The sequence below is a fragment of the Macadamia integrifolia genome, chromosome 14, assembly GCF_013358625.1.
Source record: "Macadamia integrifolia cultivar HAES 741 chromosome 14, SCU_Mint_v3, whole genome shotgun sequence".
Taxonomy (NCBI): Eukaryota; Viridiplantae; Streptophyta; class Magnoliopsida; order Proteales; family Proteaceae; genus Macadamia; species Macadamia integrifolia.
Window position 1 is genome coordinate 1,517,615 of NC_056570.1, and position 23,035 is coordinate 1,540,649.

The 23,035-nt window shown below is 41.1% G+C and overlaps 1 protein-coding gene across 1 annotated transcript in view; it reads left to right on the forward strand.

Annotated features, from left to right (window-relative positions):
• LOC122061666 (chromatin modification-related protein EAF1 B-like) overlaps positions 1–21,532 on the forward strand; it is a gene marked incomplete at its 5' end in the record, with an annotated part of 29,934 nt that extends 8,402 nt beyond the window's left edge. The window contains one exon of the mRNA XM_042625077.1: positions 19,125–21,532. Coding sequence (XP_042481011.1) covers positions 19,125–20,957 — 1,833 coding nt within the window. The remainder of the gene's footprint in view (positions 1–19,124) is intronic.
• Positions 21,533–23,035: the final 1,503 nt, after the last annotated feature.

A 23,035-nucleotide genomic window follows, 5' to 3' on the forward strand; every position in this document is an offset into this window, starting at 1 on the left:
TTTTTTTTTAATAACTTGAAACACAAAAGAATGGGACATCAAGCTAAGAAGGTGTAAAAGTAACATAATGTGGGGCAGGGTTCTAATTGAAAATAAGGAAATATTATGAGATAAAAGGGAATTAAGGATAATGGGAAGGGTAGTTCAGAAAATAAGAGATAATAAAAGGGTAATTCTGAAAAAAGAGGAATTAGGAATGAGAAATAAAAAGGAATGAAGGGATGGGGATTTGGATTACCGACAAAAAGGTTCTTCTCCTTCTTGGAGACGGAACTAGGTGGAGAAGAAGGCGGAATAGTTCAATCGATCGAACCAAGTATGTTCCTCTTGCTCTTCTCACCTTCTCTTCTTCTCCTTATCGCTCTTCTCTTCTGAACTTCTTCTGTTCTTCTTCTTCCTTCTTCTTTCTTCTTTCTTCTTTCTCTTCTTTTATTTTCTAAACTTCTCTTTTATTCTTTTCTTCTTTGCTTCTGTCTTCTTTTTTTTTTTTCTTTCTTTCTTTCTTTCTTTTCTGCTTCTGCTTCTTCTTTTCTTTGCCGCTTCTTCTTTCTTCTCTTCTCGCCTTACTGCTTCTTCTTTCTTTTTTCTTTTTTTTCTTCTGTTCGGTTCTTCTCCTCTCGCCTTTCTTCTTCGTCAACTTTTTTGTTTTTGGCTGACGGAAAAAGAAAGAGGAGGTGGGGTTTTTTTTTTTTTTCAGTCTTTATCGAAGGAAAGGGCGATGGGGTATTTTTCAGGCAGAATTGAAATAGGGAGGAAGGAAAAGGCGATGGGGTATGGTAGGGCATAATTGATGGCTATGGGAGGTGGAATGGAGTTGTGTTTGAGTAGAGTGATAGTGATGATAGGATCCTTCGGCTCTGATACCAAATTGATGGAGTAGCCTTAGGAAGAAGAGGGAAATCGCACGAGAAGGGGAAGGGAATCACAAACCACGCACAAATTCACTAATTCTAAAATTAAATTCACTCTAAAAATTAAACATTGAGTTTATGCAAGTATTTAAAGGAAAATAATAAGACTACTCCTACTTAGACTCTAAAACTGAAATTGACTCCTACTTAGACTCCAAACAGAAACCTACTTCTCTACCTCCTACGTATCCTACTCAAAGACAAATGAAAGACATAATGTAAAACTAACTACTACCAGCCCTTGTTGGACCAAAAACCTGGGCTGGACCGGTTCTTCTTGGCCCTTGGCTTCCACAGCCAGTCCTACTGGTCCAACTAGGTAAGTGCAACTATATCTACATCACAGAGGCTATTTAGCCTTAAAAATACGTAATCGGCGGTCTCAACCGATTGGCCGCTTGTCCAACCGGCGGGTTGGTTTCAGCAGTATCTTCTCCTATACTACAAGTTGTTCTGCAAGTCTCCTTGGCTTGGGCTGCATATGGTCAAAGACCAGTGCCCATGGTAGCATGGGGAGATTTTCTGCATGCCTTTAGAGTCACTCTACAGTCCCTCAAACCTCCAATTACAGTAACCAAAATTGTATAATAGTATACTATCCCACTTCCCAAAAAAAAAATTCAGAATTTAGATTGAACTGGGCAAATTGAAGGGTTGCATCCAATTTCCCTATAATTCATCATTAATTGAATGAATTACAGTAACCCCAGTCAAGTTTCAGTTCCAATTAAGCCCAATATTGGGTTACAAGGAAGGAATTAAGCTAATTAGTGTCAATGCCCCAAATCTGAAAATTAATATAATTCTGCCTATGCTTTTTTCTACAGAATTAAACTTCTGTCCCCCAAATTAATCACTTAATAAGGGTCGGATTCATAGGTTTAGAATCACAGAATTGGGGTTCCAACCCTAATCAGACTTGCAACAGATTTTAGGCAAGAATTTAACTAAATTCTTATAGAAATCCCATCTTTAAAATCAATAAAATTCCACCTATAGGGTTTTCTGCAGAATTTTTACTTAACCAGCCTTGATCTAACCTTAATTATATAGAATTCAGCTTGGAAAGTAAAAACCCTATGCTTTGGGGTTCACAAAGATGGTCTTCTGACAATTACAATCCTTGAACCCTGTTGAATTTTAGGGTTTCTTCTACAGGGAAGCAAATCAGTCCACAGGGACTTGATTACAGTCCCAAATTAACTAAAATCCCTAACCCTAGCCTGCTACTACCTCAACTTAGTCCCAATTTGCATGAATTCCTCATGAACAACGAAAGCCCTTTGTTTTAGGGTTTGCAGGGATGGATTTACTTTAAATTACATCCCTGAACCCTTCCTGAAATTGGGAATTCAGTCACTAGATTCTGGATTCCACCCATAGGGACTCAATTCCAATCCCTAAATTGATGGAATCCCTAACCCTAGCTAAGTAACCTAATTAACCTAACCAATTTCAGGGAAATAACAGGGTAACAGCCTTACCTTAGGTGCAGCAGCCATATCAGCATCTGAACTCTTGGACAGCAGCTCCTTATCTTGCATGTAGCAGGAACATAAGGGCAGCAGCATGCAGTAGCAGCTACAGGATTAGGGCAGCATCATCAGTAGCAGTGCACAACAACCTCATTTGTGAAGCAAACAAGGGCAGCCTGTAGTAGCAGGCAGCATGCACAACTGAGCAACAGTAGCCTCTAGGAGTAGCAGCAACAGAGATCAGCTGCATGCAGCCCACAGCATAGTTTTTAAGGCGGTAAGGCGACGGAGGCATTTGAGGGTCTTTCAGAGTGCCCTAGCGAAGGCGGGAATAAAGCGTTGTCTTATTGACTAAAGCGTTCCTGTATAATTTTTTATAAAACCAATCTATTTGGCTCAAATCCTAGTTGAATCCTATTACTCATATGTTAAATAAATATTAATCATACCAATGTAAGATATTCACCAAGAAAACAAATCAATAAAGTGAATAAACTAAGTTCATCTTCATCAATCATCAATCATCAATCATCAATCACCAATCATCATACCATATTAACATATAATATAAATACATAATTATGAAACAAAATTATAAATATAAAAAAAAAAACATAAAATACAAGTATTTATTATACTTGCCTTTATGATGTCAAAATGAGTGCCTAAGCCCTAAGGTCATCCACTATATTTCTACTCCTGTCAAAGAAGAATGAAGCTCACCGCTGCCGGAGCAAAATGGTTGCTTGGGTCAGTGGTTCTTCCTTGTTCCTTGATTCCTTCTCAAAGCCCTTTCTTAAAACCCTTGACAATATCCAAACAATGTTTGTGAATCGTGTTTTTGTTTTGTTTGTTTTGGTTATTTTGGGTGGAGTAAAACTGATCCCATACATCTCAAGTGTTAACAAAACCATACACCTACCAATAAAAAATCTATATTTGGAATCTTCATTAAGTAATTTTAAAATGTGTTTAAAAAAAAAAAACCCCATAAGGCACCACTTCACGTAAGGCGGAGCACTGCCTTACCATCTCTAGACCGCATAAGCACCAAGGCGCTAGTACCAGCGACGCCTTAGCAGCGCCTTACCAGCGATGCCTTACTAGTGCCTTAGCAGCGCCTTAAAAACTATGTAACTAACTAGTCATTCGCTAATAGGGAAAAATAAAATGACTAAAAAACTGAAATAACAAAGGAAATAGACTCATAACAGGACTATAACTAACCTAATGAATTAAATCCCGTTTTCCTACTTTCTACCCATATTTTAGGCCCATTACAAAGAAAATCCATTGGATCAAAGGCCCAACATGGCAACACATACATAACCTAACCCAAGGCTTATTTGCAATAAAATATGCCCATTAAGTGACTTATCTACATCATCCCTAGGGGATTGCAAGTGACTTCAATGTTGTCAGGTTCAATCTTGAAAAGTCGGGTAGTGAGCCGATTAACTCTTCGGCTATCGATCCGTTCAATGATTGGGTTGACGACCTCAGCTTGAAGACCTTAGATGGACTGGTGCAAATCTCACTTGGCACAACCGTTGCCAAGGATCCACTAGAGTTGCTTGCATACTCGTCCTTTAGTGAACGAATCTTGGCTCACACCATATCCCTCTTCCCATGCCATTTTTGATCCCCTTGGAATTTCGAATCACAGTCCTATCCTGCTCCATGTCTGCCCTCATATTTCATTTGGTCCCAAGCCTTTCAAATTATTCGACATATGGACCCTCCATCAAGACTATCTCCACATTGTCAAACATGCTTAGGACATTCTTGTTCAAGCTTTCTCCTCCCCGCTCGTAGCCTTTGTTAGAAATCTTCGCAATGTTAAATCTGCCTCGAAATCTTGGAATATCTCTTCCTTTGGCAACATCTCCTCCAGAGTTTCCATCTGCAAATCCAAGCTTGAGGCCATCTAGGTCAGACTCCAATCTGCTTGCTCAAACCTTCCCTTGTGGTGGCGGATGAAAGTTGGACCACTTCTGAGCTCTTCTCCCTCCTTGCACAGGAAGAATTTTCTTTTCCAGAAATAGAATTAAATGGCTTCAACTTGGTGACTCCAACTCTGCCTTTTTCCACAAATCTATGAGGTTAGGACTAATGCCAACTCCATTCAGATGATCACCTCCAGTGATGGCTCCATTTTGCACAATCCGACGATATCAAAGCAGTAGCTGTCGACTACTTCTCTACTCTCTTCCAACCCCTTCTTCCTCACCTCTGCTCCCATTCCTCTCCCTCCCAACCTCATTAACAAATTCATCCTGATCATCTCTTGCCTAATCTCTAATCCATTCCCTCTGACGATGAAATTTTAGTTGCCATACTTTCCCACAAAGCCAATAGAGCCCCTGGCCCAGATGGTTTTGGCATGGGTTTCTCTCTTCCAATTGGGACATCATCAAAGCCTTGGCCATTTATAGCTTCTTCCTCAACCCTTCCCAGATCACAGGGTTCAATCTAACCTTCCTCAGCCTCATTCCCAAAAAAGATGGAGCCTCCTCCATGTCTAATTTTCGTCCCATCTCCCTATGCAACCTACTCTACAAGTTTATAGACAATTCTTGCTGGTCTTATTCAATCAGTTGTTGACTCCCTGGTTAGTGCTAATCAATCAACCTTCATAGCTGGGAGAAGCATTGCTGATAACATCATCATGTGTCATGAAATCGTCAGAGGCTTTGATAGGAAAGCCCACTCCTCTGCCGCTCTTTTCAAAATTGACATCCATAAAGCTTTTGGCTCAATCAAATGGGACTTCATCTCCTTTCAAAGTCCATCCAATCCAAAACTTATCAGCACCTCATCTCCCCATCCCTAAATGCAAATCCCTTATGCTTTCCCACCTTGCTTTTGCTGATGATCTTATGATCTTTTCAAAAGCTGACCCAGATTCCATTTCCACCATTATGTCCTCCCTCCACCTCTTCGAGAACCTTTTGGGCCTCCGAATCAACCTCATCAAATCCCGCCTTTTCCTCTCTAGTGTCTCTGACGCTTCCAAAGCCTGTCTTCTGGAATTGACTAGCTTCTCTATTGGTCATCTCCTAGTTAAGTATTTTGGCATGCCTTTGATTACCGCCAGGCTTTTAGTTCATTATTGCACTCCCATGCTTGACCTCATGAAGAAAAAGCTTCAACTATGAAAGGCAAGCTCCTCTCTTGTCCGGGGCGCCTTGAGCTTGCTAAATCAGTAATCCAATCCATGAATCTTTGCTGGTCTGGCATATTTGTTCTCCCCTCCTTTACCCTTAAAGTCATTGAGTCCCTCCTCCGTTCATTCATTTGGAAAGGAGGTGATTGCTCCAAATTCCTCCACCACATCAATTGGGGATCTGTTTGCCTTCCCAAATCTAAAGGAGGCCTAGGCCTTGGAAAAATCAAAGATGTCAACACCTCTGGCATCCTTAAAATTATCTGGAGGATTGCTTCTGAACAACCCAACATTTGGGTCTATTCCTCCCTCCTCAAGTCTGATTCCCTCTGGACTGCCTCTCCCTCCTCTGATGCCTCTTGGGTATAGCGCAACATTCTCAGAACCAGACCTAAGCCCTCGAGGCCATCCATTACGCCATTGGCTACGGCTCAAACACCTCCCTCTGGTTGGATCCCTAGCATCCAATTGGTATTCTCCTCTCCATTGTCAGTCCCAGATTAATTTACTCTAGATTAAGCCCAACTGCCAAAGATAATGCCATCATGGAAATTGACTTTTGGTCCCTGCTCTTGCTGACATCTGCTTTGGCCCAACTCTGCTCCCCTCGGTCATCACAGAAGGCAAGATAAATTTTCTTGGACCCCTTCTGGATTATTTACCTCTGCCTATACTTGGGATTTCATCCGTTCCAAATGCCCAATCGTCTCTTGGCGTAACACTAGTTCATGAGTCACATTCCCTATCATAGTTTCACTGCTTGGCGAGCCATCTCCAGCTGCTTGCCAACCCAGTTTTTCCCTATCCACAGACACATCCAGGTCTCCTCTTCTTTCTGCCTTTGCTGGAATGGCACTAAAGATGTTGACCATCTTCTTTTCTCCTACCCTTTCTCCTCTTCAGTCTGGAAGAAGGCTTAGTCATTGCTGGCCCTCACCTTAGTAGAGAATGGATGTAGGTTGATGTGACATTTGCAAATTCTTCCATTTGTGACATTGTTTGAAAGCTCGCCTTCTGTGCTTCCATCAACCACATCTGGATGGGGAGGAATCTTAGTAGATGAACCTCTAACTCTAGCTCTTTTGATAAGATTCGGAATGTCATCTACTTTGACGTCTCCTCCCAGATTTTTTCTCTCCGCCATCATCCTGTTAGTAATTCTCCAAGGAATAAGCTCATTGTTGTCTCTTGGGATCTCCCTCATAACATTCTCTCCCCTCCGCTACCCTACCCCTAGTTCAGTTTGGCTCCTTTTGGGTTGATGTTTTTGTAGCCTTTTGGGCTTTGATTTGCTCCCCTTCCCTGATTTTCGGGGTTGTTCCCTATTGTTTCCCCTCCCTCCCTCTCCCTTATTCTTCCCCTCTTGGTAATGAAATTATTTATTCATCAGGAGAAAAAACAGGGAAACAATACCAGTGATATACGGCAGAAACTTTGACGGAATAGATCTCTGAATTCCTACAACCGATGGGGCTGAAACTTGGATTGAATGGAGGTTGTAATGGGGAGGCTAGGTGCTTAAAATATCGAGGCCAACCAACGGTTGGATAAGAATAAACAAGCACCAACAGAAAATGGAAACTGATAAAAATACAGAATTAGTAAGTCAGAATAATCATAACTCGCAATCTACTAATCAGATTACCACCAAATTCTGGTCGGATGTAGTGAAGAGGGAAGGGAAGATTATATAAAAAAATTGAAGCCTATCCAATGGTTAAGAGAAAGAATAAGACCAAGTTATTGATATAATAAGGTAAACCAGAAAATGTAGTAGAAGGGAAAATAGAAAAATAAAACCTTCAGAAACAATGGTTAACACGTACAGACTAGCATGGTTCAAGATCTCTGGTGAGATCTCGCCAAGATCTATTTTTTTTAATTTAGCGAGACGAAATCAGAGGCTAGGTGTAAAAACCACTAGATCTCGGCGAGATCTCACCTCTTTCTCTCTCTCTCTCTCTCTACTTTTTTGAAGAAAAAATGTTAAGGAGCAAGAATTTTGGTGCTTTTGCTTGAGGATCCCCATTTCTACACTCATTGAAGCTTAAAGAGTAGAGAATATTACCTCCTCATCCACATTTGGAGTTACTTTTCAAGAACCATTTTAGATAAAAAAAATCTTTTCATACCCATTTTTTCATGGAAACATCATCAATACTTGTTGGTTTACATTGTTTTTTTTTTTTATATGTGATGCATATCATTGATTTATGGATTCATGGAGAGAAATAAATTACTCTGTTTTTAAAATTTTTATGTTTTTATTTTTCTGTTTAAATAAATGATGCATATTGACCTTATGTTATTATGTAGCTTATCTTATGTCATTTCAAATTGTCAGTGTATGTTAATGTGACTCATCAGTCATCAATGCTAATTGTTAATCAACTAAGTAATTATCTATGATGTCTTTTAAATTCTTATGATTATAGTGTGTCATGTGTTGATTGTGGAATGTGGATTGTGGAATAGAGCATACTAGCTTAGGGTCCGAAGAGTCGGAGACTACTTACATAGGGAACATAGTCAAAGTATCATTTTAAGTTTGATTTTTTCAAAAAATTGATGTTTCCATTGTGTTTAGAAGTCCTAAAATAAGGTAAATACCTAGTTTCAGAGACTACAAAGACCATATGGCCACTAAGACCAACCACTGAGTCGACCGCGAAAAAATACATGAGATCTCGCTAGATCTCTCTTTTTTGGATTAGTGAGAGAGAGAGAGAGAGAGAGAGAGATCTTAAACCTTGCAGAATGGTGTATTATGAACAACAAAGAGAACAGAAAAAGGAATAGTATTACTTAATTAAGATGACCATGGTAGGGAAGCGAAAGGCTGCTGGAAATTGATTGAACAGTAAGGAGATATAAGAAAGGGAAAGAAAGGAGATGAAGGGAAGAAAGGATATGACTTGGTATGACCACCAAACCTAGGTCAGCTTCACCACCAATCAACCATAGGAATCACCACCTAAGGCCTGCAAACTGAATAACTGCAGCAGTAAAAAATAAAAAATAGAGCATAATGTTGTTCATCCATAAAATGGGCAACATGCCCCTTCCCTTCTATTTATAATGGCAATGATCTTATTACAAAAGTGGTAATCCCTTATGCGTGGGTAAGGGTTACTTGGCTGCCAATCTAATTAGGATCTTCTAGAATGAGATCCTAAACTACCACATAGAATTAGAAAGTAAATAAAATAGAAACAACTACTTAGCTAAGAACTTAACCACTAAGCTACTACAAATAAGTAACTTATTAACACTAAATAACTTGTAACAACACCCATGTGTCAGTCATGTGGGCCCACAAAATCCTCCAACAGAATCCTCCTCATAAGGCTGGCCGATGCTACTTCAAAGCTCTTAATAGTCTCAAGTGATAACCAGCATATGGGCCACAAATGGGTCTGACTAAAACATATGTTATGGCCTATCGTGGGCTGGTTAAAATACTTAAGTAAAAAACAACTGCCTAGCCAGTTGGTGAGGTTGTGGCCTGATAAGCCTACACTCACCAGGAGGTCTCAAGTTCGAGTCTCTTGGCTGTTATCTTCCCCTCCCCCCTTCTATAGTGTACCCATTTGAAAAAAAAGCACTTAAAGTTGCTGGCCTAAATGTGGGCCTATTTGTGTCCTTTATTCCTCCTTGAATACACCTTTATTTATGCATCAGCTCTCCTAGGCTTGAAATCATTCGTCTTCGACGAAGGGATGAAGGCCATGCGCTGCACATAGAAGTCTGGGTCGGGCCTTTTGAAATAATCACCATGTATCCTAGTGGCATCACTCCTTGGGTGTCTCTTCTGCTTGATTAAGAATTAGTAAGCCACTATTGCTCCATGTCATCGTGTGGCGATAGTCCAATTATTCTACAATCTCATCCTGATGCAGATTAATCACCAAAATGAGCTGGTTTTATTAGGAATAAGCCTAGGGTTGGGTTCCATATATGTTAAGTCTTTGATCCCATGTGTTTTGAGTGTAATAGACCACTTTTATGAGTCTAAAAGGGGGGCTCTAAGGATGCATACGGGATTACTAGTTAGTTTCCATTTTCATTAGTTTCCTTTTTAGTTGGGTTTGATTTGAGTTATATTTGTTTCCTTAGGAGTCAAGTTATTAATTGAGTTAAGTCATTAGTAGTTAGTTTCATTTTTCAGCTAGTTTCTAATTTCAGTTTTTAGGAACTATTGTATTAGGAGAATATTTGGTTTCCTTCTTGAGGAACCTTCTATTTTGTATTAGGAGAATATTTGGTTTCCTTCTTGAGGAACCTTCTATTTTGTAATTCCGTCCCCCATCAACATTATAAATAAAGAAAAGGAGGCCCCTAAAGCTTAAGATGATTTTGATAAAAAAATTAATGGCTGTTGCTATTGTCTTCTTCATGAAGAGTTGTCTTGTGTTTGATCAAGGCTGATGGAATTGGTGTTTGATTCAATTGACTCTTTGCGGTGTGAAGCCCAAGAGGTTCCTTTCAAGTGTTCTTTTTCTTCGTTTCAAGGTTAATTACAAGGCTCCATTACTGCTAAACAAACCAGGTACTGACTCTTCAAATTCTGCCCAGAGTTTTATGTTAAAGCCTCAATCGATTCCTGTACCCTGCAGTAGTTCCAGCCTACAGTTGGAGCTATAATTTTGATCGAACCTCCTTCTCTACCCTAGAGAGACTCGATCCAAATCTGGGTTTATTCTGGTCAGCCGTTTTGAAGTTATCAAAATTCTCTTGATTTTTGTCTTCTAGTGCACAGAGGTGTCCAGGTCTGTGGTCGACTGGTCTGGTACTCTGGTTTGGTTCTTATTGTTCCCTTGACTTATGGCTCATGTTTCAAAGGTGATTTCACTCTAGTTGAAGCCCATGTAATCCCCTATGATCTGTTACCCTATTCTGATCAGCAATACTTCATTATTGAGGTCGATATATCACTGTTACAGATCTGGAATTTTATCTGTCTGAGTTGTTTTGCTTCTATCCTATTTTGTTGAGGTTATTCTTTGATTAAAAGTTCCTACAGTTGAGACTTGGTTAGACTCCCTACCCTAGTCTACATTATATCTTCAACTGGTGGTGTCAACTGTGGCAGCATAAACATATGCTCCGTTTCTCCTACTTTTGAATGGTGGCCAAATAAAGAGTTAAGTCAGCCACATTGAACATTTTTCTAATGGCCATGTCATCAGGAAGCTCAAGAACGTATGAATGTGGCCCTATGCGTATAAGAACTTTTTTAGGACCCATTTTCCTAGGATGAAGCTTAGTATTTGCACATGGAGAGAACCTCTCTGAAGCTATATGCACCATCACCATATCTCTAGGTTTGAATTCCACATAACGTTGATGATAGTCAGCTACGGCTTTGTAGGCATCATTGCTAACAACTATCCATCGCCTCACATCCACATGAAGTAAAATCTCATCCGCCTCGATGCTGGTGCGTGCATGTGACAAAAGAGAAGAAAAAATCAATCGGTTGCTTGGGTTGCTTTCCTAGTACGAATGGGGTGCGACTGGTTGTCCTATTCATTGAACTGTTGCAGGCGAATTCTGCGATATAAAAAGCCAACTCTTCTCTTCTCATAATCACGAACTAGACATCGTCGTAGATTGCTTATATTGCAGTTGACGTGGTAGATTGCCTATATTGTCCATCAGTTTGTGAATGATGGGCGGTAGAAAACTGTAGCTTGGTTTGGGTATTTGTTGACAACGTTTTCCAAAAATATCTCATAAACTTTATGTCCCTATTAGATACGACGGATTTAGGCAGTCTCTGCAATCTCACAACACCCTTGAAGAAGAGGGAGGCCATCTGGTAGGCATCAAAAGTTTTCTGACATGAAATGAAATTTTGAAAGAAAAAAAAGTCTACCAAAACAAAAAATGGATTCTTGTCTCTTACGTGTAGTAGGACATTCGAGCACGAAATCCATACTCGATCTCTCCATGGGGCATGGGGTACAAGTAGTGGAGTATAGAGACTTGTATTCTGCTTCGTGCCCTTTGCTAGTTGACATACTCGGCATCTTTGTATGACATGGTCTACATCTTTCTACTATCAAGGCCAATAGTACATGTCAACTACTTGTGTGAGAGTTGTCTTTCTCGAAATGTCCTCCAAGTCCTCCATCATGTAGTTCTCAAATAGGATGATCCTGGAGATAAGTGTCGCTGTGTTGGTTATACACAGTTAGGTGCCAAAAAAAAAAGAGAAACGCATCATGGATAGAATACTTATAGTCTCTACCACATTGTTGAAGAATCTGGTACATGTCCTTATCTAAAGGGTACTCATCCTTTATGAGGTTGATATCAATAGCATGAGCTGAGAAAGCCTGCGCAATCGACACTTTTCGACTTAGAGCATTTGCTACTATGTTCTCCTTTCTTGCCTTGTATTTTGATGCGAAGGTGAATTCCTGTAGATACGCACAACCCAGTTCGCATGCCTGTCACTGACCGTCTCTTGTGAATGAAGATTCTTCAGTCTCATGCTTAGTGAAGAGGATGAACTCCTTGTCAATGAGGTAGTGCCACCAATCCTTCAATACATAGACAACTGTGTACATTGCCAAACATAAGTAGAATACCTTGTCTTAGTGTCGTTCAACATATCTCTATGGTATGCTATGGGGTGCCTTTTCTGCGTTAGAATTCCACCTATACAACCATGGGATGTACCTTCGCCACCTCAAACATGCTGTCAAAATAAGCTTGAGCACGGGAGCCTCTGTCATCTTTTTCTTGATATGGTTGAAGGCTTTGTTGATTGCAGGTGTCCACTCAAAGTTACCCTTGCTGGTTTTTATATATTGTATTAAGAGGCCATTATACTGCTGAAGTCATGAATGAACATATGATAAAAAAAGCTAAGCCAGGGAAACTCCTGGGTTCTATTATTATCTTTGGTGTTGGCCAGTGTAGAATACTCTGAACTTTCTCCAGATCCGCTTCCATGCCACTGGATGGCGCAATGAACCCAAGAAAGGTAACCTTCGGCAGCATAAAAGAGGACCTTTTAAGATGGATGTAGAGTTTCTCCCTCCGTAGTACTTTCATTACTTGCCTCAACTCTCAAGTGGTTTAAGGGTCATTACTGTACTGCTATACCCCAAAATATCATAAAAAAAGACATCTAAATTTTTTCCAATAAAAGGTCCAATTACTCATCATTCTTGTGAAGAAACTAGGGGCATTAGTGATGCCAAAAGGAATGACCTATTCATGCATGCTGTCTTTTGTCTTGAAGGATGTTTTCCATTCATCTCCAAACCAAATCCGTATCTGGTGATGACCACTTCTAAGGTCGATCTTTGAAATGATCTTTGCTCCTGCCAACGTATCCAGTGGTTACGTTGGGGAATGCGAAACCAATATTTGACTGTAATCTTGTTCATAGCAAATCTATCCCCGCACATGCACCAAGACCATCCTTTTTTGGAGTGTGGAGAGCTGGTATATCATATGGACTCAGGCTCTCCTGTATGAAACCTTTCTTCAATAGCTTGTCCACTTATCTCTTCATCTCTGTGTGCTGTATAGGACCTATCCTGTATGCTGGTAAGTTAGGAAGTTCTCATCCTGGTATGGTGGCACCAAGTCGATGGTGTGCTGGATGTCGCACATCGGTGGAAGTGTATATGGTAGTTCATCTATACTAAATCAGAGAGGCCTGTCAACAAGTCTTGAATTGGCTTGGGAAATTTAGCCTCGCGTGAAGGAATCACTTCCTGTGTGATGAGTGCCAAATTCAGTCCTGTATCTTGACTTCACAAACTTTTTTGTGAGGTAAAGTCAGTACTTTTTTCCTTGCAATGGTCTCCTTCTGTTTGGTCCTCAAGGCTCATAGCTTGGTTGTTCTTCAGATATGTTGATGGGGGTCCAGTATGATAAGCTTGCCTTTAAATTTGAAAAGACACTGGTTTTTTCATGCCACCTTAATGTGGGGTTGGTGGGTCCCAAAGACCCAAGTCGGATGGCTGTGGACCCCACTTGAGAACTTAAGCAACTCAAGTCTAAGATTAAGTGGCAAAATAGTAAATAGATTGATGTTTGCAATCGAGTGGCAGCCCAGTAATTACGTTGAAGTTCATAAGGGTGGAATGGCACTTTTGTAAATAACCAGAGAAATTTCTACTGAGAAGTGGCAGAATCGTAATTCTAAGAAACTCCCAATTAGAAGTAGCAAAGTAACAAAGATGGGTTAAAGGGTATTCTGGGAATCAAAGTTAAAATAAGGACTTAAGGTATTAAAGGGCTAAGGTAGGGGTATTATTAAATAGCAAATAATGTTGAAACACCCTCTTGAAAGGGTCTTCTTCAACCTTGGAAATTCCCAAAACCAGCGAGAGTTGCCTCTATTCCAGGTGAAGGTTCTCACAGTTCAAGCCTAGGATTGGGCTGAAATTGTAAGTGTAGGATCGCATAATCCAGCTCTATCAAACCCACCATAATAAAGATCAAGTATTATGTTCAGATTCAACTCCTGGAATCACGAGGATGGTAGGTACATATCTGGTTAGGGTTGCAGCTGCATCTCCCACAGAAGGGATCACTTTCAGGCCAGAAATTCAAGCGTTAGAGTCGCCCCCCAATGATGAACTAACACCCAAAAGTTTGTGAATAAAGAAGAAGAGATGAGGGAGATCTATTGATTTCTATGGGTCACCAAAGTCCACTTAAAAACAGGGCGGCAGAAATTATCGGGATACACTCCAGCAAGAACAGTAAAGAAGAAGCCACCAATTGATGGGGAAGGGGGAGAGGAGAGATTTCAGAGAGAGAGAGAAAGAGAATCACACAAGGGGGGGGGGGGGGAGTCTCGCAGGGAGGAAGGAGAGGAAGAGAAGAAGGGGAAGAGGAATCGCATGGAAGAAGAAGGGGGGTTGTCTTGCTGGACAAGGAGGGAATTAGAGAGAGAAAAGTTGGGGGGGGGGAGGGGATAGTCAAGGCAGCCACAGGCATTTCTCAAACTCAGTTCATTCTTCAATCCCTCCTCATAGCTTGGGTTACATCTTAATTTATACTAAACTGAAATTAAAGCTTCCTAATTAAAGTATGAGACTGAAATAATTATACTAAACTGAAATTAAAGCTTCTTAATTAAAGTATGAGACTGAAATAATTATACTAAACTGAAATTAAAGCTTCCTAATTGAAGTCTTAAGATTGAAATAGAAATAAAATTTCCTAAAACCTAGACTAATAGAATTAGAAACAAAGCAGTACTCAAATTGAAAACTTCTTACCTATCTGGAAACTACTGGAAAATAAAAGATTACAAATATTCCTAAATAAAATAAAATCCTAAAAGATTCTAATAACCTTGAACCCAAATCCCGAACTTTGATTATAAATTGGATTTGGTTCTTGGTCCGGGCTCTGGAGCGGGTTTGGTTCAATCCATTGAAGCGCTCCTACATCACACCTACCATTACGTTATAATATATCCTTGGACGTCTCAAAAGTACATCTATCAATTTCATTAGGATAAGATCATACCAAACTCCCTCATCATAACGACCAATCCTCAAAGGTACTTGACATCTCCAGTTCACCTTGATAGTATTATCATTCAATAAGGAGACTGTAAGGTTGAGGGTGAGTCAGAATGTAGCTTAGCCTTGTTAGCACAGGCTTTGGAGACCACATTTCACTGTCAACGATTACTTGTGTTCTCAAATTTCCACTCTTCATACGTGTGTAAGATACAATGCCGTCGCCAGTCCTCTCCCTTGGTCTCCACCAAAAGAATGCAACTAACCACATTTATGCCAAATGCGTCCTCATCTTTCACATCCTCGTCAACGGTCTGTTACATCACCCTCTTCTAAGGGAAATGGTGCAGTCTGCTCTCCCTCATCATCACCCTCTTTGCCACCAATCACTGCACTGAGCTTCCGTCTCAAGGGACAGAGCTTCGCTACATGTCCGTATTACTAACAACGAAGAGGGTCTCCCAACTCTAGATCTCTAGATATGATTTGGAAATCCATCTTTTTGATGTTAGTTCCAAACTTGCTTCCCTCCCCCTTCGCCCTGTAAAGGACTCCCCAAGGAATTGCTCTCTGTTGTTTCCTGGGGACTTTCTCCCTCCATTGTGACCCCCACCCCTGTAGGTGCTTCGGCTGAGTAGTTCCCCCCCCCCCCCCGGGGGGCCTTTTGGGCCCTATATCCCCTTCTCTCTCCCTCTTCCCTCTGGTCTCTGTCTCCTCTTCTGTTATTATATATTTATTATTCATCCCAAAAAAAAAAAAAAAAAAAACACTGGGTCCTGCTATCGCTGGCCATGGGGGCCTTGCCTTTGTAATCAGCACATGCGGGTGTAGAAGTAGGGGCTGGTCTACGGGTAGGTCTAACAGCTATAGGATTCCTTCTATTTTACCTGGTTTGAGAACGAAACCGCCTTGTCGAGGCTTTGAATAGCTCCTCGGCTCATAGAGCTTTCTGGAAACAGTCCTGCAAGTAAAAAATGTCAGCAAAACCAATTCTGTCACGGATGTCCAGCCTTTATCCCAATTTGAAACGGGTCAACTGGTCATCATCCTCCTCGACACCTGTGCATTATACTAATGCATCGATCTGGTCTATGCACACAGCAACAAAAATTGCAACTTTTGCTGAAGGGACTTCAATCTATCATAGCATCATGTAGTTGTGACTTGAATATCTGTGTTAAGTATTTTTTTCTTCCTTTTAATACTTCTTTCATCTCTCCCCATGTAGCAATGGATGCATCAATCCTCTGTAGTCTCCTCTTGTGGTTCCTTCACCATTCACGAGCAAGACCGATCAACTTGGCTCGAGCTAGTTATAACTTTCATGGCTCTGTTAAGTTAAACCAGTCAAAGTAATTGTCCAGACAACATAATCAATCATTAAATAACCAAGGGTCATGTTATTTGTTGTATTCCTTCTACTCCATCTTAACCTTATGGTCGTTGTCCATCATAAGACGGTTAGGAGTACCCACCTCATAGTAAGTACACATATGGTCCTCAAAAGAGGGTTGCAGCTGTGGTGGTGGTGGTTGAAGAACAATCCTTTGTGGTCTTCTGAAGTTCCTTGTAAAATTATTGGCTGTAGAGTGTAGAGTAGTGAGGTACATCTTCATGAGGTCTAGGGCTGTCAAATAGGGACTCCACACACTGCTGTTCTATGTTAGAGACACATTGAGTCAATTGTGTGAATGCCTCAATGATGTGGTTCAACTTATCATCAGTGCCAGGTGGTTGGGAGGGCTGTGGGTCACTCTTGACCATGGCTCTGATACTGATTGATAAAGTTTGCTAGGCTGAAAGGACAACACCAGAAAACCTACTAGAAAAACCAGAATAATAGTTAAACAACACTCATAATGTATGGCAGAGAATTGGACAGAATAGATCTCTCGATTCCTACAACTGATGGGGCTGAAATTTGGATCCAATGGAGGAGGTCCTAATGGGTAGCTAGGTGCTTTAAATACCAAGGCCAACCAACTGTTGGATTAGAAGAAACAAGCATCCTCAAAATATAGAAACGGATAAAAGACAGAATTAGTAAGTCAGAATAATCCGTACTTCGATGTACTTATCAGATTCGTACCAAATTCTGGTTGAATGTAGTGAGAGGAAAGGGAGGATTATATTAAAAAATTGAAGCCTATCCAATGGTTAGATTAATAGGAACGGTAAGACCAAATTATTGAGGTAATAGGGTAAACTGGAAATTGTAGCGGAAGGGAAAATTGAAAAATAAAACCTGCAGAAACAATGGTTCGCACTTACAAAATGGTATATTATGAATAACAAAGAATACATAAGAAGGAAGAATATTACTTAAGATGACTACGTAGGACAGAGAAGGGCTGCTGGAAATCGATAGAACAATAAGGAGAAACGTGAAAGGGAAAGAAAGGAGATAGGGGAGAGATAGAGGGGATATGACTTGGTATCACCAGCAAGTCTAGGTCAGCTTCACCACCAATCAACTGTAGGAATTGCCACCTAAGGCCAGCAACTGAATTGGCACAGCTGCAAAAATTCAAATTGAGCGTAAGGTTGTTCATCCCAAAAATTGTGGGCAACATGCCCCGTCTCTTTTATTTATAGGCAAAAGGTTGGATATGCCACCGGTATACCAGATCTGTGTCTATCTCTATCTTCCTCCCCTTGGAAAAGTCCCCTCTGCCCCTCCCATTGGTTTAGCCGCTAGCTCCAGGAAAGCCAGCGGCATACCTGACCTCCTCCCTTATTTATAATAGCATTCACCTTATTACAAGAATGGTAGCCTTAACGCATGGGGAAGGGTTGCTTGGCTGGCAATCTAATTAGGATTTTCTCGAATGAGATCCAAAACTACTACATAGAATTAGAAAGTAAATAAAATAGAAACAACTACTTAACTAATAACTTAACCTACTATAAAGATGGCAAAAAAAGCTAGAAGCTCATGTGGCAGTCACATGGGCCTGGCTTATAACTTATGTGGCCTATTGTGGGCTGGTTAAAACACTTTTAAGTTGCTAACCTAATTGTGGGCCTGTTTGTGGCCTTTATTCCTCGAATACATCTTTAATTCTGCATCACTGACTCATAGAAGGACTCTTAATCACTTTGACACACTGACTTAATAGATTCAAAATGTAACTCTATCTAGCTAATAAGTATTCTAATCTCACTCAAACACTCAACTGCTAATCCTGTGTTCTGACTTCATCCCAGCCTTTATTAGTTTCCAAATTAGGTCCATTACAATTGAACCTAAGAAAATAAAAGGCCCAATCTATAACATAATTACCCAAAGCTTGTTTTTAGCCTGTTGGACTGCCACCTGCCCTTGTGGGCCATCTAGACTTGCATCTAGGCCTCCATATGGGATCAATGTCTAATGCAACCATATCAGTGATACAAAAGAATCTTATAGGAATTTGGTATCGGATGGGAAGAAGTGAAGAGGAATTAGAAGGAGAAGTGATAGAAGAAATAAGATAGAAGTTGGAAAGAGAACAGCAAAAGTAAGAAATTGGACGATAGCTAGGAACTTCTTGGACCTTTCTCTAGATCATGAAATCTAGATGAATTTTTGCTTGTCATTGCAGTTTCAATGGTGATTGATGCCTGTAGTCTGATAACCAGAACTCAATAGCCCTGAGGGGGACCAGTATCGATGTTGGTTAGTCTGACATAAAAATGTTGACTATTAAGTTGCATTATTTATATAAAAGATCTCTAGAAGCCCACCCTCGCCCACATGTTGGTGACCTGATGCATTTATCAGAAAAAGTAACTGATAAATAAAAATATTAAATCAATAAAATAAACAAAAAATATAGTGGAGTTGATGTCATCTGCAGCACCAACTTTGCTTGGTGACATTATGTTGTTTATTATTGCTGCTGTAAATGGTCACACTTACAATTATGTTTTTTGTTTTTTTTTTTTTTTTTTGTCTTTTGTTTTTGGTTGCAAGATTGGTCTTCTCTCCATGAACTCTAGTGAATTAGCCTAGCCCATCAATTAGTCATCTGATGTTATGATTTTGACATACCAGTTTCAAATCCTTGATTATAGTATTTCCTTGTAGCCTGGTCAGAATCCAGAAGATCAGAGACAGATGATGATGCAAGAACTTCAGATGCAGGTCACACAAGGGAGCAGCCAAGGGGTGCCCTCTTATAATGGGTTGAGTACTGCATTCTCCAATCAGACAATCCCTCCACCAGTTCAGACATTTCCAGTCCAACATCAGCAGCAACATCAGATGCCCCCACAACAATCTGGTGTGCTTGGAAACCCACACCACTCTCGCCTCCAAGGAAACAGCCATGCTACTAACCCACAGCAGCAGGCTTTTGCTCTTCGCCTTGCTAAAGAGAGGCAACTTCAGCAGCAGCAACGCTACTTGCATCATCAGCAGCAACAGCAACAGCACCAGTTTGCTACCTCCAATCCTTTGATGCCACATCCCCAACTGCAGTCTCAACATTCGATATCATCTTCCAATCAGAGTAGTTCCCAGATTCAGCAGCAGGTATCCTCTCAGCCAGTATCAATGCCCCCTCCAAATTCCCAGCATCCCCTGACACCATCTTCTCCAATGAATCCCATCTCTTCACAACCCCAGCAGAAACATCACCTGCCAACTCATGGGCTTGGTCGAAACCCTCAAGCTGGTGGTGTCAACCTCCCAAATCAGATGATGAAGCAACGGCAGCGGCAGCAGCAGCAACAGCAACAGCAACAGCAACAGCTTCAACAGCCTGGCAGGCATCACCCTCAACAACGGCAACAACCACAGTCACTGCAGCAGCAGGCTAAACTTATGAAGGGATTGGGCAGAGGAAACATGATACATCAGAACCTTGCTGTTGATCCATCCCATGTGAATGGCCTTCCTACAAATCAAGGAAATCAAGTTGTTGAGAAGGGTGAGCAGGTCATGCATCTGATGCAGGGGCAGGGCTTATATCCTGGCTCAGGCTCCAATTCCATTGAACCTGGCAAACAGTTAATCCACCAATCCTCAAATCAGTGCCAGCCACAACAAAAGATGTTTCCTCGTCCACCACCTCCTTCATCGAAGCAGCTGTCGCAGATGCCTCATCCTGATAACTGCAATCCAGGACAGGTCCCACCAGTTCCTTCTGCTCATATATTACCATCCCAACAACCAGTTCCTTCCCACCAGCAGCAGCATCCACAGCCGCAACCAAGGCAGGCAGGGCAACCACATGGCATCCATAGAATGCTTCATCAACAGAGTCGGCAAATGAATTCTGATCCGCCAATGCAGTCCCCGGCTGAGCATATTCAAGTTAGCCAGCAGCCTGTGAACAAGGCATTTCAGATGGTTACCCCCTCAACAATGCCTCTGTCCTGTTCTGAATCGACGAGTGTTATACCTGTTGTTTCCACTGCAAGCACTCCACAGTGGAAGGCACCAGAGCCACTACATGATGCTGGTTCGCCAAATGCACCTACTAACTTGGCTGCCATTGGAAACTCACCTTTGCCAAATACAGTAGGAACCGAGTCCATAGCCTCTCCAAGCCAAGGTTTAGCACAGAAGCCATTCTCAGGCAGCATGCCCATTCATGGACAAAATGTTGGGACACAGTGGCCACAGCCACTGCAACATCAACCACCACAACCACCAGTGCCACCACCACCATCACCATCTGCCTCCCAACAACAACAAACGCAACAAATTCAGCAGCAGCAACCGCAACAACACCATCATCACCAAAAGGCACGACCCCATCCCCCATCCACACCTGTGGCCCAACCCCCACAATCAAATCCACCATCCCAACATCATCAGCATGAGCCACCCCAACCGCAGCAATCTCAGCAGCCGCATCTGCCACCTGGGGAGGGTGGTCTACATGCCAGGCCTACCAATTCTGGATCAGGATAAAGCACTGGAGTGGTTGAGCAGTCCTCAGTTTAGTGGGTTGGTCTGGTTGGGCTTTTGTTCTGCATGCCCATATAGCAGCAATGTACAGGTAAAGAGCTAATTCCATGATCCAGATTCTTCCGACTGTATACTAACATCCATATGTCGAATAGTGAACAGACAAGGAGATACTGTGGGATTCATTTGTTCAGTTCCGTGGAAAATGTGAAACTAACTGTAGCATGGGGTTATGTACAGATGGCAGCTGGTTACTCCTGTCGGAGTGGTTAGATGGAAAGGGGGTCCTGGTGCAGTTTTCACCGGAGTGAGGGATGACAATTGGGGGTGATTGTTTTGTGGAATCTATTGTTCTTCCTTGTACATTACTAATGATATAAGCATCGGAGAGAGGGTGACAGAGAGGTACATGTACAGGGGTCACATTCCTATTTTTCTCTTTGTTTCCCTTTTAGCACCCTGAGTTTGCCCGTGTACAGTGGAAAGGGGGTCTTGGTTTCTTTCTGGCTCCCATCAATGGTGAATGTATTATTATATTTTTGGATTATGCTGTTAGTGATAATTGTTCAATTAGCAAAGCTTTTGCACAATTAGATAGGTTTTCTGTTAAAAGAGAATTAGATGATCCAGGAATCTTGCACTCTGTTGGCAGACAGCAGCCAAAGAATTGCTTAATGTAGCCACCACCTCAGCCAACCACAAACGAGGTGGAAGTGATATTGTATCATGTAATTAATTCAACATTACTACCATGCTTAAACCCATTTAGTAAATTTCAATTCATTCCCTTTTGGCAGGAATTTTCATAATTTTGACCTCTGGCTGATGGACAAGATGAAAACCCTTATTTTTTTTTTTTAGTGTCTCCCTTACATCAATGGGAAAGACGCTCATGTGCATGTGTGTTCCGTGCTGCCATTGGTTGGAGTTGCTAGCTAGTCGGCTGTCCAACCTCCACCCATATTTAAAATGAGGGGATTTGTGTTTCAATTGGAGTGCATTTCTATATATGGTAATTCAATATATTTTTGGGATAAGAGATTGTTACCTGGTTTGTGTGGCCCTGGAACAATGTGGTAATCAAAGAGTGCTTACAGTGCAGAGGCATCAATATGGAGAGAATTTTTTATTTTATGGAAAGGAGGTGAGGTGGTATTTCATGCACTCCTATGTTTGGGTGCAAAAGTCATGTAACTAGGCAGCGTTCGTTTTTGCACCTGCTGTGTCTAGGTGTAGACACACTAGCAGGTAGCATTTTTTTTTTTTTCCAAAATAAAATGAAGGAAGAGTACACATCTAGCATTCTCCACGCCTAAACACAACTTCTATTTTTAGAATGATAGGGGCATTTGTTCACAGCCCCTTGAAAACAAAAGCTGTCTAGGATAGGGAACACTAGACGGGTAGTATTCTCTCCCCCATAAAATAAATGTAAGAATTTGGCCATCCTTTAATGCTTTAAAATTGTGACTACAGGCATTTTAAAAATTAAAATTTAATCACAAAGTGGAAAAAGGGGGGGGGGGGGGGGGGTGGTGAATAGCTCACAGCGACAAAACCTAGTGCTTTAATCTGAAACCCTCTAAATGCGCCTTATTTGGCATCCTCCCCACTTAATTTCCCTTTTACCCCTATAAACAGTGGTATTGGCAATGAGCTTTGATAACATGGTATGGCCTAATATGCATAGAATGATAGAAATATTGGTAAAAGCTCAAGTATTCGTTGGGTAAAAGTTCTATCCATTCTACAATGTAAATGGTGGAATTGGCTATTTCAGCTGTTAGATAGAGACTATTATCTAGATCAGCAATGGGTGAATTTTTGTTGTTCTAACTCAAACATATGATGATGATGATGATGGTCTCTTAGAGTCTTAGTATTAAAAGAAAGGGTAGTTATTTTTTTGAAAAAAAGAGTTGTTGTTAGCCCTTAAATAAAAAGTTGGTTTAAACAAAAAATGCTCCATATCTATCTGGAGAGGGGATAATAATCTATGGCCAAAAAACTGTTACTTGCGTCCCATCAATTGTTGAAGTTCTTCATCATTGCTCTAAATATCATTCACCTCCCACCTTTTC